The sequence below is a fragment of the Mastigoproctus giganteus genome, chromosome 9, assembly GCF_048544385.1.
Source record: "Mastigoproctus giganteus isolate SK-2022 chromosome 9, ASM4854438v1, whole genome shotgun sequence".
Classification (NCBI taxonomy): domain Eukaryota; kingdom Metazoa; phylum Arthropoda; class Arachnida; order Uropygi; family Thelyphonidae; genus Mastigoproctus; species Mastigoproctus giganteus.
Genome location: NC_143583.1, coordinates 158,299,383 through 158,320,736, shown reverse-complemented (window position 1 = coordinate 158,320,736; position 21,354 = coordinate 158,299,383). Strand labels below are relative to the sequence as shown.

At 38.7% G+C, this 21,354-nt stretch overlaps 1 protein-coding gene across 1 annotated transcript in view; it reads right to left on the bottom strand.

Moving 5' to 3' along the window:
- Positions 1-21,354, bottom strand: part of LOC150080841 (uncharacterized) — an 852,072-nt gene that overhangs the window by 536,536 nt on the left and 294,182 nt on the right. Inside the window, exon 11 of the mRNA XM_090381010.1 lies at positions 14,285-14,338. Coding sequence (XP_090237136.1) covers positions 14,285-14,338 — 54 coding nt within the window. The remainder of the gene's footprint in view (positions 1-14,284; positions 14,339-21,354) is intronic.

The following is a 21,354-nucleotide window of genomic DNA, read 5'->3' as shown; positions in this document are numbered from 1 at the left end:
TGCTTAATACTCCCTACTGCTCAGCCTGCCTCCTTGTGGCAATGGATGTAAAACAAGAGGTTTCTGTGTGAAAACATAGCCCCCCCCCCTAGGCTGAGGCTAGATGAACAACACAACCCCACAACACTCACCAACCTACATAAATAAATCTGGCCTTTACCGAGTTTTGTATTCATCACATTGTCTGATGCGGAATTGGGGGAACCCCCCAGAGATGTATTACAAATAACACTGTTCTAAACAATTCCAGAAATAGGGGTCAAATTCAAGTTACAGGGCTTGAGGTTTAGATTGTAGAACATTTTCTTTTAGCCAGTGATTTGTTGATAGCTGGAACAAGTTGCCCTTTCAGGTAGTTGGAGGCCGACACAGTGAAAATTTGAATTTTATACAGTGGGATCAACTGATGATGTTAAAAACAGTGAATTATAAATGGGAGGCCTTCAGGGAATTAATTTCGGAAGCTACTAGGTTTTTCATACCAACTAAGAAATACTGTTCAAGATTTAGGCCTAAATGAATGTCAGATGAAGTAATGAAGCTCATGGTAGAGAAGAAAAATGCATGGGATGCATATAAAATAGCAGGTGACACAGAAGCCTATGGCAGATATAAGCTAGTCTGTAATCAAGTCACAAATGAGGTTAGGCAAATGAAGGCTGATCATGAGAAATCCTTGGCAAAGGATGCAAATAAAAACAACAAAGATTTCTTTACTTGTATAAACTGTAAAAGGAAGGGGATGAATCAGATTGGTCCACTTGATGGTGGTTCAACTGTTGATGATCCTGCTCAGAGAGCTAACAAACTGAATGAGTATTTTGCATCTACATTCACACATTAGGAATTCTGTAAGGAATGGAAGGACAGAAGTTTACTAAACTCTAACAGGGAGGCTAAATGATTTTGAAATAACAGAGGTTTTTTTTTTTTTTTTTTTTTTGTAGTTGTTGGCGCATAGGCTTCTGTGGCCATAATGCACCTCCCAAGGTTTTTGCAGTACTCTGATCCAAGCCCGAGGCAGGAATCAAACCCGCGACCTTTGGGTTGCCAGGCAGGCACCTTACCCACCTGGCTAGCCCGGTCAGCTAACGGAGAGTAAAGTGAATGAGAAATTGCTGAAGTTAAACAAAAAAAAGGCACCTGCAGTGGATGGAATTTATCCAGTTATATTGAAGGAGGCAGCAAGGGAAGTAAGCAAACCCTTAGCCATAATTACAAGAGCATCCTTAGATTCAGGGAAGATCCGCATGGACTGGAGATGTGCAAATGTATCCCCAATTCACAAAAAGGGTTCAAAGCGTGATGCAAATAATAATGAAGTCACTAGTTAAAGAAGTGATGCAGGATCACCTAGACAACACTGCAGTAATAGTTCAGTCACAGAATGGGTTTTTTTAAGGAGAAGTCTTGTCTTGTCAATTTGATTGGATACTACAATGTGGTCACAAAGGAACTGGATGCAAAAATTAATTTTAATATCATATACAGTCCGTCCTCGTATAACACGATAGTTGTGTCCTAGAAACCCTCGTACAATACAAAATCATACAATATAAAGACCAGGCCCTATGGGAAAAATAGGGTTAGGTTGTTGTTATTTGGGTTTTAGGAGCATTAGCAATTAAGGCCATATTGCTCCAGGGATATGCGGTGGTCATTCCCTGACCCTTCCACATCCTCCATATTTGGTGGTCATGGGCTTAAACCCCCGGTCTAATCAAGAAGCGTGTGCTAGGCACTGCTGCTCCTGCCCACCTGGCTACGAAGGTGCCCTAGGGTTAGGTGCCAACCACCCAAGACTGGACACACACATTTGTAACCAAACACAATAAATAATCATAATAAAACACTTACACAGTTGAAAAATGTAAAAGTAATAATTTAATCATTTGAATTTAGATTCTTACCTAAAAAATAAATGAAGATGGCTTGAGGGAAAGGGCTTGAGAAAGGGTTTAAGCCATGGAATTATGGGGAAAGTGGTGGCAGGTTGTCATCATTATCGGAACTGGGAGGTGGAGGAGATGCCGATGAGGACTCTGGATGAAATGTGGTCACACCAGAACTACAGGGCTGTTGTTCATTTTCTGTCTCTTTCTTAGGTGTGTTAAAAAAGACATCTAGTTTATGTTGTTTCGCAGTCTTCTTTCTTTCACAAAGCAGCTGCTTATATGGCTCCAAAGCAGATCAAATTGTATGAAGTGCTCTTCTGCTTCTTTCTGCATTATAATCGTTATCTTCTAGCCATTGCATACTTTTCTCAAATGAATTTAAAACTGAAGATAACTCTGAAGTAGAAAGCTGTTTTATGGTGGAGTTCAGGCATTCAACTTCGTCATCTTCCTCATCTTTCACCTGCCCTCCAGCAACAAGTTGTTGCAGTTCTTTAGCTGAAAGTTCTTCATGAGACTGAAGCAACTCTTCTAAATCTTCTTCCTCCAATTCCTCAAAGCCAACCTGCTTTGCGAGGGCAACACAATGTGTTTTTAATTTAGGAAGCTCATTTACAGGATCAAAGCCTTTAAAATCACGAATAAAATTTATTATTATTATTATTATTAATACCCATATGGTGCAAGGAAGCCTGAGGCTTATGCTGCACCAACCAAAAAAAATTTCTGAATTACCCTAAGAGAGAGAGAGAGAGAGAGAGAGAGAGAGAGAGAGAGAGAGAGAGAGAGAGAGAGAGAGAGAGAGAGAGAGAAAGAGAGAAAGAGAAAGAAAGAGAGAAGTAGAAAGGAATCACCAAGGAAGAGAAGAATGATGATATCCAGCTCAGGATCCTGGGTGTGCCAAGCCCATACTCACCAGATGTGAGCCCCTGGGGCAATCTGGTAAAAGAGGCCGCCAAACACCATGTAAACATTCTTTTGTCGCTTCATTCCAAGCCTCCACAATTATCTAAATTGCATTATTTATGTTGAATCATTTTCAGAAGTTTTTAACAGTGTTGGTGCATTTTCGCCCTCTGTTTCTGCTATCAACATCTTAAATGTGCATCTTGTGTAATAGTGCTTAAAAGCAGCAATTACTCCTTGGTCAAGTGGCTGGATAAGAAATGTTGTGTTAAGTGGTAAAAACAGGATTTTTTGATGTTTGGTGACAGTTCAGCAAGGGTTGGAGGATGACTTGGTGCATTGTCCAAAATAATTAAAATCTTAAAATCCAAATTTTTCTTTTTGCAGTAGCTTCAAAACACATCCTCAAACGCATCTAGTAGAAGGTCAGTGAAGATCTGCCCTGTTATTGTTATTGTTTGTTATTTGTTTTTTAGAAGCATTAGCAACTAAGGCCACATTGCTCCGGGATATGTGGTGGTTATTCCCTGACCTTTCCGCATCCTCCGTATTTGGTGGTGACCGGCTCGAACCCCGGTCTAATCAAGAAGCGTGTGCTACGCACTGCTGCTCCTTCCCACTTGGCTACGGAGGCGCCATCTGCCCTGTCATCCACCCTCTTCTGCTGTTCCTAAAGTAAACACCCAGGGTAGTCCTTACGATCCCTTTTAATGCTCGTGGATTGGCTGCATGATAAACAACAACAGACCTCAGTTTCAAGTCATCCCTTGATTTGCTTCTAACATAACAGTCAATCTATCCTTAGCAGCCTTGAAGCTTGGAGCTCGTGATGGCATTTTTTTCCAATACAGTCTGGTTTCATCAAAGTTGAAAATTTGGTCCAGTGTATGGCCCTCTTCCTCAATTAGTCTTTTCAGTATCGGTGGAAATACCTTTGCTGCTGATTCATCTGCACTCGCAGCTTCATCTCATAATTTCACATTATGGAAAGCATGACATTTCCTGAAATTATTGAACCAGCCACTACTGGCAGTAAACGGAGGCACTTCTTGAGAGTTTTCAGCTTTATTTCTGAGGTCTTCAAATGTTGCTAATGCCTTTGCTTTTATTGTAAGCAAACTTGTTCCCGATCTCTATGTTTGATCTTCTATCCAAACAGATAAAAGACTACCCATCTCTTCCAATTCTTTGTGTCTTGATCTAATTGATTTTGTTACACTTTGTGTTGTTCCTGCTATAAAAATTGCTTTTATTTTTTCTGCATTCTTTCTAATTGTACTTAGTATTCCCTCATTTAGGCCCGTAGCATGCACAATATCACATGTTCTTTCCTTCCACTCAAAGCGTTTCACAATTTCATATTTTTCTTATATCGATATTGCTTTTCTTTTTCTCTCTGGAGTATTTTCACCAGAGAGAAAAAGAACCTTTTCACACTTTTTTCAAGTATTTTACTAATTTTTTTGAGAAGAGAACACAATTATAAAAAGAACAAAAATGAGGAGGCAAGCTTGATATACATAAACTCACAGCGAACAAGTAGCAACTGAATAAACAACATAGCACCCGTAAGGAAACTGAATAAACATTAGCATTAGCAAAGGCACATGATGCAAGAAAGCAAGCTTATATAGCATCAGCCAAAAAAAAAAAAAAAAAAACCCTTCTTTCACCCATCCACTCACTCCAAATGTTTGTCAAGTTCTGCCTTGTATCTATTTAAGCTATCAACTTCAACAATGACAGATGGAAGTTTGTTCCAGAAATCAACGACCCGCTGGATAAAGGCAAACTTCTGCACATGTATCTACAACCGTCTTTCCTCAATTTGAATTTATGCCCTCTCAGGCGATTATTCTGAGCAAGAGGAAGAATCTCATCAGCATTAAACATGCTCAAACCATACAAGGCTTTACACACCTCAATTAGATCACATCGCAGGTGCCTAGTCACCTGACACTGTAATTTGCAAAACTTAAGCCTTTCTTCGTAAGAGCAACCCTTTGATATTGTTATTTGGTTTTTAGGAGCATTAGCAACTAAATCATATTGCTCCGGGAATATGTGGTGGTCATTCTCTGACCTTTCTGCATCCTCCATATTTGGTGGTCACAGGCTCTAACCCCGGTCTAATCAAGAAGCGTGTGCTATGCACTGTTGCTCCTGCCCACCTGGCAACAGAGGTGCCAATCCAAAGAAGGGTAAATACATTAGTAAGGAGTGCAAAATATGAAGAGACTCTAAAAGTGTGGTTTCTCAGAAATTGGATACTAGAAAAATGTGGGGGAGGACTATAAAGGCAATTTATTCTCACTGATGGGGGAACTAGAATGGGGAAGGGTGGAATAAATATAAACTAAAAAGAATTACCAATAGAAGTGTCACTAGAATCAAAGCTGGCACTTGGGGTGTGCAAGTGAGGCACTTGCCACAGTGCCACCTAAAACAGACACTGCTAGATGTGCTAGGGAGACAGAGTTCAGAAAGGAACTGGGTGGCTATTTTCCAGTGGTGGGAAGCATGATAGGAAAGAATAGCTATACTACACCAGCAATAATTTTCAATAAATGTGTGGTGTAGAATAACAAAAAACAAAGTACATCTTGGTAGCACACACTATCTTGCATGACTAATTAGACTCGCTCAATTGAGTTTCTCAGGTCTATATTGTCTGAATTACAAGGACATACTGTTAACAGTTAGAAAATACAATTTTGTTCATGAATAATAGAGTACTACTACACTTTAATGATAGCTACATAGTTTTTGTTTTTGAAAATAAATATTCTTGACAAGAGACAACATGAGGTGGTCCAGTTATAAATCATCTGTGGGTCATTTGAAAGATACTATTTACACCACAACAAAATTTTTAGAGGAAAAGTCAAAAATATTTACATACAAAAAACAGTTCTATTAAAGGAAAATCATGTTTAATTCATGTTTATTAATCATGCTTTATTTTGAGAGAATTACTTATGAACTGGATGTAGAAGTTAATTTCAAATTGTTTACTTTGGTTTTAGCAAATATTTGACTCAATACCTCAGCAGAGGTTACTGTATGAAATGGACATATTGGAATCAATACGTGAAAACAATATATCAAGATGATGTGAAGACTGGGAGAGTGGTTAATGACCAGAACAGGATGATTTGATAGGCTTCAAGGATAGTCAGAAAAGTGGCATCTATATTTTAAAATAGCAAAAGAAAGTCTTAACACCAACTCCAAAATAACATATATTTGGTGGGATTGAATTAAAAATAATGAGGAAGAAAGGAATTTGGAACTTATGATATAGTTGGATGTAAAGTTCTCCAAGAAGCATGGACAGGGAGCAAGGAAGACCCATGTTGGGATCATGCTGGTGTCCTATTGATTATTTATTGAAAAATTTCTTGTAGAGATATGGAGATCAAATTCCCACAGTATAAGGCTGCACTTGTAATACAACGTCCAAGTATGGAGACAACACTTAAAGGAAAGACATCAAGCCTCTTGAAAGGGTTCAGAGACAGGCAACCAACCCTCTGCAAAGGAAACCCATATAAGGAGAGACTTTGAATATATGAACTAAAGAGCTTGGAACCAGCCCACTTGGAACACATGTTTAGTCTCTAGAGCTAAGTTCCGGTCAACACTTCCCTATCTCTTCCATTATGCAGTATGAGTGATGACTTTTGAGGTTATGATGAACATTGTGGCGAGATCCAATATTCCTTACATTTCGAGGGTACAGCTCTAAAACGGTGTTCGAAGGCCGGGCGCTAGTTAGTACACCGGACCGAACCTATTGGTAACTCTCTAGGAGGCTTCCGGATCAGCTAGTGTATAATCTTGCTACCTCTATTCTGCCAGATAGTGACTGGAGGGAGTCCGAGTAGTGTGTATGCGGGCCACGTTATGCGGGCGAGCATTGTCGAGGCCACGTTATGTCAAGGAGCTGGGTATATTCTTACCACGTGTAAGCCATATCCAAAAATTTCATTACTTCATACAGCATGTCCCACCCACTTTTTCTTACTATTGAATACACAATGAATTGTCAAACTAATAGAGCAAGCTTATCTGCGAAAAGATCTAAACCTCCCAAGCACTTCCTAATTCATTTCACAAATATATGTGGTCTCAATTCTAATCTCAACGATGTCCATTTCCACTTGCAGTCTGCCAAACCCCATGTACTTTTTCTGACAGAATCTCAGTTATCGGTTGATTCAACTACTGCTCATCTCAGATGCCCAAATTATTCGCTGTATGATTCCTTTCGCCTCAAATGTGGTACTTGTGCATATGTCCGTTCTGATATTCTCTGTCAGAGACTTGGCAATTTGGAATCTCCTATCTTTGATCTTCTCTGGCTTAAAATCTCTCTCCCTCATTGTGTCAAATTCATCTGTTGTCTCTACCGTTCTCCCAACTCCACTAATCACTTGGAGCTCTTTGACTTTCTCTCACTGCAACTTGACTTTCTCCAGTCCAACTTTCCTAACAGTGAGGTAATTTTCCTTGGTGATTTTAATGTTCACAACTCCAGCTGGCTTCCGTTTTTTAGTCACACTGATCTAGCAGGTCGAGATGCTGAGGCTTTTGCTATTACTAATGATCTAGCACAGATTGTTCATTTACCTACAAGAATACCGGACAATCCTAATCATACAGCCAATACGCTTGATCTTTTTCTCACAAACAACGCTTCTAAGTACACGGTCGAAGTGAGAGGTCCTTTAGGCACTTCAGATCACAACTTGGTGATTGTCTCTTCTCCAATGGAACCTTTATCTCATGGCTATTCCCAACCTCATGTTGTTTGGCATTACAAGAATGCAAAATGGGATGACCTGCGACCACTTATTTTCTTCTTTTCCTTGGTCGGATTACTGTTTCAAAACTTCTGATGTCAACGTTTGCTCAGATCGTGTCAGTGAAATTATTCTTGCAGGAATGGAATCCTTTATCCCACACTCCACTTTAAAATCTCGTCCTTTATCTAAACCATGGTTTTCCAATAAATGTGCTAAGGCTGTTCAAGAGAAGAATGTTGCATATCGTAATTGGCTTGTTTCTAATTCTTCAGTTTCATTTTCTGCCTACAGCAAAACTCGCAACAATTGTAAAGCAGTTATTAATCAGTCCAAACTAGAGTTTGAACAGGCTAAGAGTAGAAAACTTGCTTCTTGCCCTAATGGTATCCGAACATTCTGGTCTCTTGCCAAAGCTATTGGCCGCAACTTTTGCCCATCTCTGCTCCCACCTCTGTCCAAACCAGATGGTTCTGTTGTCACTTCAGCCAAGGATAAAGCTGACCTGCTAGCATCCCATTTTCCTTCCAGCTCATGTATTAATGATCTTGGTAAAACACCTCCCACCATTCCCAACATGCTCCATTCAATGCCTCCTGTGGTCTTCCGTCAAAAGGATATCAGAAGGATTTTGATGAATTTTGATGCTAAGAAAGCTCCAGGTCCTGATGGTAATTCTCCACTTGTTCTCAAAACCTGTGCTCCTGAACTTACTCCTATTCTTTGCCGCCTTTTTTCACTTTCTTATTCCAAAGATGTTTTTCCTTCTGATTGGAAATTTGCTCATATCCAGCCAGTTCCTAAAAAGGGTGACAAATCCCTCCCATCCAATTATCGTCCCATTGCAATTACTTCTTCTCTTTCTAAAATAATGGAGAAATCAATTAACTGCCAACTCTTAAACTACCTAGAAACCTTCTGTGTGATCAACGATCACCAGTATGGATTCCGTCAGTGTCGATCGACTGGTGATATTCTGACTTATGTTACCCATTTATGGACTAATTCAATGGAAAGGTTCGGTGAAACACAAGTAGTTGCTCTTGACATCTCAAAGGCTTTTGATCGTGTTTGGCATAAAGGTCTTCTAAACAAGCTTCCATCTTATGGTTTGCCAACTGATTTTAGTTAGTAAATGGTTATCCTGTTTTCTCTCTGATCGCTCACTGAGGGTGATGGTATATGGCTGTCTTCTAACTTCTCCACTAATGCTGGTGTCCCCCAAGGTTCAGTTCTTTCCCCCACTCTTTTCCTCTTGTATATTAATGACCTTCTTCCATTGACTGGAAATCATATCCATAGTTTTGCCGATGATAGCACATTGCATTCCACTTTCCATTTTGAGAAACCTTGTCCTGCTAAATCAGCTTCAACTTCTTGAAAATCTGCTACCAATTCCTTAAATGCTGATCTTCAGGTAATTCTCCAGTGGGGCAAAGACAACTTAGTTGATTTCAAACCTTCTAAAACTCAGTCTTGTCTTATATCTCGGAAAAAAGGATTCTTCTGCTCCTATGCTTATCTTTAGTAACACTCCGATTTCTAGGCAAAATGATATATCTCTCTTGGGGATTACCCTGACCTAATCTCTCTTGGCACAAGCACATTACAAATATTGCTTCCTCTGCATCTAAAAAACTTGGTTTTCTCTTTCGCTCTCGGCGTTACTTTACTTCCAAACAGCTGCTCACTCTGTATAAATCGCAAATCTGCCCTGCCATGGAATATTGTTTCCACATCTGGGGTGATGCCCCCAAAACCTCTCTCAGGCTTCTTGATTCCATTCAGAAGAGGACAGTTAGGTTAATTAATGATTCATCTCTAACAGAGTCTCTCCACTTGCTTTCTCATAGACGTACTGTTTCTGCTGCATACCTCTTCTACAGATACTTCCATGGGCACTGTTCTTCTGAACTGGCTTCTATAATTCCCACTCTCTCTTTCAGAACAGTCTGAAAATGTGCCGCTACCAGCCAACATCCATTTACTGTACAACTTCAAACTCACAGAACCAACTTTTCATCTTCCTCATTTATTCATTCAACTGCCGTTTTCTGGAACAACCTTCCTTCATATTTCCTGAAAATTACAATCTACAGAAGTTCAAGTCCAATGTCAACAAATATCTTCTTTTGTCTTCTCAACCTGCAACCCAAGCACGGTACTAAGTACTATAGGTTCTAATACCTCTTGTGTTTGGGATTCACATAAAAAAAAAAAAAAACTTAGAAGGTACAGTACTGAGGCTTATAAGACTCTGAGAGAGAAAATTTTCACTGTTATAAAAGGTTCCAAAACTAAGGCTCTGTTAATTATTGGAATAAGTTACCTTCACGGGTAGAGGCTGGCAGCATGAAGAAATATAAACGTCTGAATAACAGTTACTTGTGTGTACAAAAGATTATGCAGCGGTTAATGCTATATGAAAGGAGTGTAATTTGGAAATACAGGAACTAATATTTTAAAACCTAAGAAATGTATTCATTGGGGGTTAAGACTGTGGGAATCAGCATGAAAATATGTTTATGGTAAGGAAACACTTCATGCTTTATGGTCTGGGAGAAAACTATTTTAAAATATATTCTACATAGTTAATTGGAAATATTAAACATTGAAGAAAGAAGAGGAATAATACTGCCACCTTACGAATAAATTCATTGACTGAAGATATAATAACTACTTGTGCGAATGTAATGAATAATATATATCTGTTTATATACATAGATGACCTCTGGAAACCAGGCAAAAACCAGTTGTAATCAGCCTTATGCACTAAGGGGACTCTGCTGTTGTCACCTTTCCTCTTCAAGAGCACCTCTTGGGAGGCATAATGACTCTTCCTATGATTAAAGCCAGCCCCTTTCAAATTAGGCCATGTGGTAGGCAACGGTGTACCACCACATTATCTGATGCCACAGAGACCATAACAAAACCAACTCAAAAACTGCTATTAAAGGAAGACCTGCGAACTTTTGATCAGTGAACTTTTGGGTGTGAGATTTTGCGATACCACTTGTATAGCACATGATCGACGCAGCTGAAGGAATTTGTTGGTGGTCACAACAGCTCCTCAGCGAACTATGTAACTACAAGATGTGTGGAGGAGAACACATAAGATGATTGCTTATTTTCTTTATAAATATATATATATATATTTATTTATTTTTATTTTAAATTATTTTTTCTTTTTTTGGCTAGTGCAACAAAAGCCCGTAGCTTCCTTGCATTATATGGCTAATACTAATGTAGTTAACACTATATCTGGTATCAATGAACAAGTTTTACAATCATTACTATATGCCATAAAAGCATATTTAAATGTCTGAATTTAAATGATTAGACAGTCAAGGGGACACACTGAAACACTCAATTTATAATTCAAATAAATAAAAACTGTAACCAACTTCTTTATTATTAATATCATTATTCCCAAATGCCTTGATTAACTGATTTCATCTAACAACAGTTGCACACAAATGAAATAAAAGAGGCAAGAACCCGTATATCTGTGAGATGTGGTGTTACACAGATACAAGGAATGCAGAACTGGAATTTGGGAAGTACAATTTGCACAGAAAGGATAGACAGGACAGGAAGGAAGGAGGTATTAGGCTGTTAATTAAGAAAAACAAAACAAAACAAGTGCATCCAGTTGATACAGATGAACAGTGCAATGTTGAGTCAGTTTGGAGTGATATAAGCACTGCGAAAGCAAAATTAAGAGTAGGAGTGTGTTATAGGTCTAATGACTCGAATAAGTACAATGAACAATTGTACAGAGAAATAGAGTGGGCTAGTAAATCAGAATGTCTTATAATGGGAGATTTTAACTTTCCAGATAAAGACTGGAACTTATGGGTTGGTCACTCGCACACTAGTAAGACTTTTGTGGATTTATTGGATGATTGTTTTCTGCAGCAGCATGTTCGAGAGGCAACCACAGAGGGGAATACTCTTGATCTGGTTATCAGCAATGATCATTAGTGTATTAAGAATTTGTAGATAAAGGAATCATTAGGTGGCAGTGATCACAGTGTACTGATGTGGGATTTATTTAAAGATATAATTACCATCAGGGGTAAAGGAAGGGGTTTTTGCCTCCGTAAAGGTGACTATAGTTGTGTCAGTTTTTAAATTCTGTATAGTGGGACCAACTGATGATATTACCAACAGCAAATTCTAAGTGGGAAGCATTCAAGGAATTAATAGTGGAAGCTACTAAACGTTTCATACCTATTAAGAAATATTGTTCAAGGTTTAGGCCTAAATGGTTGTCAAATGAACTAATGAGACTCGTGGCAGAGAAGAAAAATGCATGGGATGCATATAAATTATCAAGCGACACAGACGCCTATGATATATATAAACTAGTCTGTAATCAAGTCACAAAGGAGGTTAGGCAGATTGCGAGAAAACTTTGGCAAAGGATGCTAAGAAAAACAGCAAGGATTTCTTCACTTATATAAACTCTAAAAGGAAGGGGATGAATCTGATTGGACCACTTGACATCGATGGTTCGACTGTTGATGATCCTGCTCAGATAGCAAACAAACTGAATGAGTATTTTGCATCTACATTCACACATGAGGAGTTATTAAGGTTTGAAAATGCCACAAGGTTATCAAATTGTAACAGGGTGCTTAATGATTTTCTAATAACTGAGAACAAAGTGGAGGAGAAACTGTTGAAGTTAAACATAAGAAAGGTATCTGGGGGTGGATGGGATCTATCCAGTTATATTAAAGGAAGTGGGAAAAGGAAGTAAGCAAACCCTTAGCCACAATTATGAGAGCATCCTTGGACTCTGGGGAGGTCCCCATGGACTGGAGATGTGCAAATGTGTCCCCAATTCACAAAGGGGGATCAAAGGGTGACACGAGTAATTACAGACCAGTAAGTTTAACTTCTGTTCCAGGTAAAATAATGGAGTCACTGGTTAAAGATGCATTGCAGGATCATCTAGACAAGACTGCAGCAATAAGTCAGACACAGCATGGGTTTGTTAAGGGAAAGTCTTGTCTGACAAACTTTGATTGGTTATTATGATGTGGTTACAAAAGAACTGGATGCAAAAATAATTTTGATATCATATACTTGGATTTCAGGAAAGCTTTTGACACTGTTGCACATGGAAGACTACTGTACAAATTGGAGCAGAATGGTATTAAGGGTAAGTTGCTATAATGGATAAAAGGATGTTTCAGTGGGAGGACAGAGGGTAGTAATCAATGAGTGCTGCTCTTCGTGGACTAATGTTATTAGTGGAGTCCCACAGGTTTCGGTATTGGGTCCACTGTTTTCTATATTTATCAATGATATTGATGAAGGCATATCAGGCTTAGTATCGAAGTTTGCAGATGATACAAAGGTTGGCAGGGTTGTTAATGACAGTAATGGCAGTGTGTTACTGCAACAGGATCTAGAAAATTTGGGCAGATGGGCTGAGAAGTGGCAACTTAACTTTAACATTGAAAAATGTAACGTACTGCATATGGGTAGAAGTAACCCCCCCAGAGAAACATACCAACTGTGTGGTACTACACTTAAGGTGGTAGAAAATGTAAAAGATCTGGGAGTAATTGTGCAGTGAGATATGAAGTTTTCTGAGCAATGCAGACAGGCTGCCAGGGCAGGTTATGGGGTGTTGTCAATGATATACAGGAATTTTGCTAGCAGGGAAAACAAGGTGATTATCCCTCTGTATAAGGCAATGGTCAGGCCATGCCTTGAGTACTGCGTGCAGGTCTGGAGGCCTCATTTTAGGAAGGATGTAGATTTGCTTGACCGTGTACAGAGAAGGGCAACAAGATTGGTGAGGGGAATGAAGGGATCCCTTATCAGGAGAGGCTTAAGTTCTGCAAACTGCAGCAGCTGGAGACTAGGCACCTGCAAGGTGATCTGATTGAGGTTTATAATGCCTTGAATTGGTTGAGCACGCTGAATTCTGATGGGATTCTTCCACTTTTTAGATTACGAACCTAAGGGGGCATAAATTGAAATTGAGGAAGGACAGATGTAGAATAGATGTTCAGAAATTTGCCTTTAGCCAGCGGGTGGTTAATTGCTGGAACGAACTTCCATCTGTCATTGTGCAAGTTGATAGGTTAAATAAATTTAAGGAGGAACTGGACAAATATTTAGAGGGGATTTTTTTGTAATTTTTTTTTTTTTTTGGCTGATGCTGCATAAACTCATATGCTTGCTTTCTTGCATCACATGCCAGTACTACTACTACTCGAGAACGTTTTACGATTAAGGAGGAGTACGCCCTCTGAGTCAGGTAATTATAAAAGCATTAATTTATCATAATGCACTAAAAAGGGTCTGGTTGGTCAGTAGCTCAGACAGAGAGGTGCTATATTGGAGCTTATCCAATTAAAATGTAACAAGTTTTCCTAATAAAAATTGTACTGCTCCTCAAATACTAGTGCTGTCACACTACTGACTAATGGGTAGTTTGATAAGTGGGTAGTAACCGTGTATAAATTAATAGATATTTCTGGACGTCTGTGGCTCTTGAAAATATTTTTCACATCTTCAGAAATCTTTAGTTTATTTTATATAATATAATTTTTAAATATAAAATTACTTATATTTAGTAAAATTTCAGTCTATCATATTTACGCTAGACTGAAATTTTTATTATAATATTTAAAAATATCTATTAGAAAGACATACATCAATGCCTTTTCGACCATCAAATCCACGTGGTCCTTTTGATCCTTTTTCACCCTAAATAAAAAGTAAAATAATTCAGATAATCCAAAATATTCTAACAATGTTTTTATACCATTAACACATATGAATAAAAATGATTTACAATGAGTATTTACAGTTTAGTATAATGTCTAGCCAATTTATCAGGACTATAAGCTAAGCAGAATGCCATTCCTTTAACATGATCTGGCATGGAGAGTCAACAAGGTGTTGATAAATAATAAAGATATTAGAGCATTCACATAACAAAACTGTCCTCAATTCCTGAATTGATGGAATTGAGGTTCATCTGTGTGATGAACACATCATTCCAGTTCATTAAATAGATGCTCAAGGGATTGAGATTAGAGGACTGCAATGGTCAGGGACAGATGCTTGAAGTCTTCCTTGTGTTACTCAAACCACTCTTTCACAAATCTGGTGCAGCAGATGGTTGCACTGTAATCTCCAATGTACTCCATTCGCGGGGTAAGATGCTAAATTGAAGTGTAACTTATCCGAAATAATATTTAGATATGTTTCATCATTCACATTTCCTTCCAAAGTTAGCAATGAAAATATGCCCTACACCATTACACTTCCTGAAACAACTTGTACCATTTGTTTTCCAATGAATGGTTATAGTACTTTGTATGGTTCCCTCATATGTGCACTGTCTGTGCTGCTGAAAAGTATAAATCAGTACTAACTGGAGCAAATGAAATGCCTCCAGTATATCCATCCTTTCCAATCACCAACCTTTCAACCAATCAATCATCACCTTTCCTAGCACCAACACAATCATATATTCTGGATGATATCTGAGATCATTGGATTATGTGAAGATTATTATTATTATTATTATTATTATTATTATTAACCAAATGGTGCAAGGAAGCTGGGGCGGGGCTTATGCTGCACCAGCCAAAAAAAAAAAAATTCTGAGTTACCCTGAGTGAGAGAGAGAAAATCAGAAGTAGAAGGGAATCACCAAGAAAGAAAGCGCCTCCATAGCAAGGAGCAGCAGTGTGTAGCACACACTTCTTGATTAGACTGGGGTTAAATCTCCCACTTCCACAGTGCACTCTTTATACAGATCTTTACATGGCACGGGCCATGATTTTCCCATTAAATGCAGGGTTAATTTTTCAGAAATTATTACATTTGAAAGTCCTTTCCAGTGTGAAACACCTCACACCACCACCTTACATTTTTGACGGCCCCTCTCTCTCTCTCTCTCTCTCTCTCTCTCTCTCTCTCTCCAATTTGTCCATTCCCCATGCTGGTGAATTGATTTGGTTCCCTCATGATTTGAGCATTAATTCGGTCACACCAATCCTATATAATCCTAATAAAATGGCTTGGCAGTGAGTGTACATTTTAACAGAGATAAAGAATTAATTCATATACTGTAATTAGTTTTTCATGTTCAAATATGAAATAAAAATGCAATAAAAATTTAAAGGAAGGAGAATGTCTTTGTCTTCCTCTAGAGATTTGCAATATTTACAATATGAATTATATTATATATATATACACAGCAATATATTATACATTACACAGCAATATATTATTTATATTATATATTACACAGCAATATATTATTTATATTATACAGCATCATATGTATTATTACGTGCAAAGAAGTATATTATTATTATTATTATTATTAATACAATACAATTTATTTTTATCAAGAGAATTTACAATAAATGAACTTGTTAAGAAAAGTAAATTTCTAGACAACAAGTTGTAATTCTTCATTTACAACAGTTTTTGCATACAAATTTGTTATCTAACAGAAAAGATAATGAAATCACAAAACATAGTACATTCCACACTGCAAACAGGGATAGCAATTTATCTGCATAGAAATTCTAATCTACTGTATCGTTGAGTATCAAAAATTTTCTTATTAAGAATTTTAATTTGGAGCTAGAATAACTTCTCTTGAGCCTGAAATCTACACTAGCCAACAAGTTGTTTATTATATTCAATGTATGCCTATATCCAAACCTATTTAGTACCCTACGGTGAAGCAAAACAATTGCTTTTGGGTGCCTTAAATTATGTCAGATATTCCTTTGCAGATTCGACTCTTCAAAAATAGCATTAAGGTTTTTCAAGATTATGTTTAACTTCAGTTTTTGAACTGGATAAAGTATTTTAAAATTCAACAAATATTGCCTTCTCTTATTCAGGTCATTCCAAAAGTTTGTCCCCATTAAAAGTCTCAAAATCCTGTTAAGTTATTTATTACCCTTATTTCAGTTATATTTGCTCGTGCCCATACATTTACTAAATAACTGAGTTGGAAGTCCAGTAGTAAATAAATAAATTTTCTGTTTATACTCCGGAATGACAACCAAGTCAGTAGATTTTACAATAAATCGCCAATACAAATATTTATCGTATTTATTAGTCACGGGCTTGAACCCCGGTCACTCAAGGAACGCGTGCTATGCACCCTCGCTCCTGACCACTCAGCTACGTCAGGCCAAATACATAATATAAGATAACTTTTGTTCTAAGATTTAACTTATTCTTAATGTAGTAAAAAATGTACACACAAAATCTCATTTTTTTGTACAAATTTGTTATATGCATTGCACAATTAGACTGTAGTCAATCCATAACCCAAGGTAACAATGATTGAAAACTTCTTCCACAGTTAGACATTTGCAATTATGAAAATTCTGATCATATAGGCATTCATGTTTATATAATTTAATAGAGGGATGAATGACCAAGATTTGATGAGGAGGTCTAATTACCAAAAATTAGTTTTTTCACAGCTGAGTGCTAATTTATTATCATGCAACCAAGTTTGTAAATGTATTACATCCTGCTGTAAATAATAATAATAATATACTTTATATTATTCTTATTGCCAAGGAAATAAGATAAGGTGAATAATTGATCTGCTTCTTTTCAAAAGATCAAGAGCTTCAAGTCCATCCCATATAGTGCTGGATTATTAGTATATACTGATGTAGATGTGCAGTCAGATATGAAGTCAATTATGGGTTTTGTTAATTTAGCATTAGCATAGGTACATGATGCAAGAAAGCAAGCTTATATAGCATCAGCCAAAAAAAAAAAAAAAAAAAAAAAAAAACACCTTTAAGCTATCAACTACAACGACAGATGGAAGTTCGTTCCAGCAATCAAACACCCACTGGCTAAAGGCAAATTTCCACACATCTATTCTACATCCATCCTTCCTCAATTCGAATTTATGCCCTCTCAGGTGATTATTCTGAGCAAGAGGCAGTATCCCATCAGCATTGAGCATGCTCAAACCATTCAAGGCTTTGTACACCTCTATCACATCACCTCGCCATTGCCTAGTCTCCAGACACTGTAATTTGCAAAACTTGAGCCTTTCTTCATAAGAGCAACCCTTCATTCCGTTCACTAACCTTGTTGCCCTTCTCTGTACTCGTTCCAGCAGCTCTACATCCTCCTTAAAATGAGGCCTCCAGACCTGTATAGAGTACTCAAGGTGTGGTCTGACCATTGCCTTATACAAGAGGATAATCACCTCCTTATCCCTGCTAGAAAAATTCCTGTATATCATTGACAAGACACCATAAGCTACTCTTGCAGACTCTGCACTGCTCAGAAAACTTCATATCTGCACGCACAATTACCCCCAGGTCCTTTTCATTCTCTACCACTGTCAGTGTGGTACCACGGAGTTCATACGTCACTCTGGGATTACTGCTTCCCATATGTATTACTTTACATTTGTCAATGTCAAATTTCATTTGCCAACTCTCAGCCCATCTGCTCAACTTTTTTAGATCCTGTTGCAGCAGTGTACTGTCATTAGTGTCATTAACAACCCTGCCAACCTTCGTATTGTCTGCAAACTTGGACATTAAGCCTGATATACCATCATCAATATCATTTATAAATACAGAAAACAACAATGGACCCAACCCTGAACCCTGAAGGACTCCACTAATAACATTAGTCCACAAAAAGCAGTGTCCATTGATTACCACTCTCTGTCTTCTCCCACTCAACCATCCCTTTATCCATAGCAGCAATTTGCCTCCAATGCCACACTGCTCCAATTTGTGCAGCAGTCTTCCATGTGCAACAGTATCAAAAGCCTTTCTAAGATCCAAATATATGATATCAAAATGATTCTTTGCATCCAGTTCCTTTGTGACTACATCATAGTATCCAATCAAATTGGTCAGACAAGACTTCCCGTTAACAAACCCTTGCTGTATCCGAGCTATAACTGAAGTCTTCTCTAGATGATCATGTAATGCTTCTTTAACTACTGCCTCCATTATTTTCCCCAGAATGGAAGTTAAACTAACAGGTCTGTAATTATTTGTGTCTCCCTTTGATCCTCCTTTGTGGATTGGGGTCACATTTGCACATCTCCAGTCCATGGATACCTCCCCTATGGCTAAGGGCTTGCTTACTTCCTTTGCCACCTCCTTTAATATAAATGGATAGATTCCATCCACCCCAGGTGCCTCTCTTGTATTTATCTTCAATAATTTCTCCTCCACTTTATTCTCAGTTATTACAAGATAATCTAGCTTACTGCCAGAGTTGAATACACCTCTGGCATTCCCCTCCCTGAATAACTCCTTATATGTGAATGTCAATGCAAAATATTCATTTAGTTAGTTAGCTACCTGAGCATGATCATCAACAGTTGAACCATCAATATCAAGTGGACCAATCTGATTCATCCCCTTCCTTCTAGAGTTTACATAAGTAAAGAACTCTTTGCTGTTTTTCTTTGCATCCTTTGACAAAGTTTTCTCTAAATCTGCCTCCACCATAAACTCCTAACCTCCTTTGTTACTTGGTTACAGACCAGCTTATATCTATCATAAGGTTCTGTGTCATGTGTTAATTTATATGTATCCCATGCATTTTACTTCTCTGCCACGAGTCTCATTAGTTCATCTGACATCCATTTAGGCCTAAACCTTGAACAATATTTTTTAATTGGCATTAAAAGCCTAGTAGCTTTCAAAATTAATTCCTTGAATGATTCCCACTTAGAATTTTCTGATGGTAACATCATCAGTTGCTCCCACTGTACAGAATTTAAAACTGTCTGAGACCACTGTAGTCACCTTTATGGAAGCAAAAACCCTTCCCTTTACCGCTAATGGTAATTATATCTTTAAGTAAATCCCACATTATGATCACTGCCACTTAGTGATTCCTTTCTCTTCAAATTCTTAATGCACAAATAATCACTGCTGATAACCAGATCAAGAGTATTGCACTCTCTGATTGCCTCTCGAACATGCTGCTTCAGAAAACAACCATCCAATAAATCCACAAAAGTCTTCTAGTGTACGAGTGACCAACCAGTCAATACCTGGGAAGTTAAATGTTTTTCTTAACTGACCCCTCCTCTTTTTCTATCCTGTCTATCCTTTCAATACATATCGTACTCCCCAAATTCCAATTCTGCAATGCTTATATCTGTGTGAAACCATGTGTGTGATATCCCAAGAATATCTGCCTTTTATGTCTTGACCAGCACTTTAAATTCATCCACTTTATTTATTATACTTCTAGCATTCTTCTTCTTCTTCTTTGGTCCTTAGCTGGCAGCTGGGGGAGGCGGTTGGCCACGCAACCAGTATGCTGCTGTAGGCGCCGCAGGGTTTCGGACTTGCTCTGTGATGTTCTTCCATACCTTACGATCCATGGCTTCAGTCCTGGCCTGGTTAAGGTCGAGACATCGGCTCTTCAAGTCATCTTCCACTTGCTTGGCCCACGTTTTCCTAGGCGCGGTCCATTGGATGCTCCATTGGGTGGGTCGTTGTCTCCAAAGGAGTGTGGATGGTATTCTGTTCGTGCCCATTCTACATACGTGGCCAAACCATCTGAGCCTTCGCTTCTGGATTTGGTCGGCAATGGTTGGTTGCTGTTGGCATGTGGCGCGGATGGTATCATTAGTGATGCGGTCGCGAAGAGAGATGCCCAAGATCTGCCGCAGGCATCGCATTTGGAATACCTCAAGTTTGTTCAAATCTAACTTGAGACAAATCCATGTTTCCGATCCGTAAAGAAGAATGGGCAGGATCAAAGTCCGGAAGAGTCGGATTTTAATCTTTGTGGAAATGTTGGTCCTCTTCCACAGACACCATTTGAGCGAGGCGAACGCAGTGGCCGCCTGTCCAATTCTGCTGTGGATTTCCATGGTGGATGCAACTTTCTTCTCCTGGACCAGCGACCCAAGGTATTTAAAGTCCTGCACTTGCTCGATCTGGATGCCTTCGAGATAGATGGTGGCTTGCGACCCATCTGTTGTCAGGGCCTTTGTCTTACCAGCATTGATCTTCAAACCGTATGGCCGGGCAATGCGGGCAATGTCGTAGAGGATGTCCGTGGCTTCAGCGTCGTTACCGGCAAGGATAGCACTATCATCAGCAAACATCAGGTCAGTCACATAGTGATCCTTATCATATTGTATGCCCTGTCTGTTTCTGAATGCTTGCCTCATAATGGCGTCGACCACGATGTTGAAAAGCAACGGGGAGGCTACATCCCCTTGGCGGACTCCAGTTTGGATGGTAAATCCCTCAGATAAATCATTCTAGATGCGCACCTGGCTGGTTAAACCATTGTATGCAGTTTGGAGGAGTGTGATGACTTTTTGAGGTACATGTTCAACCTCTAGTAGTTTCCATAAGGCAGGCCGGTGGACACAGTCGAAAGCAGACTTAAAGTCAATGAAAACAATGACGGTTCGCTGTCCACACCGGATCCTCTCCTCCATCAGCTGACGAATGGCAAAGATTTGATCACAGCATCCTCGCCCAGGTCTAAATCCTGCCTGTTCTTCTCGACTGGTTTGCTCGCGATGTTTTTGCAGTCTTGACTGGATGATCTTCATAAAGACCTTTCCGATGATGGAAAGGAGGCTGATGCCACGGTAGTTCTTGCAGTCCCGGTTATCACCTTTCTTGTGGATCGGTACGATAATAGCTTTCCTCCATGTTAACGGAATTTGTTCAGTGCACCAGATGGTTTTGAGGAGTGAGTGTAGTCGGCGA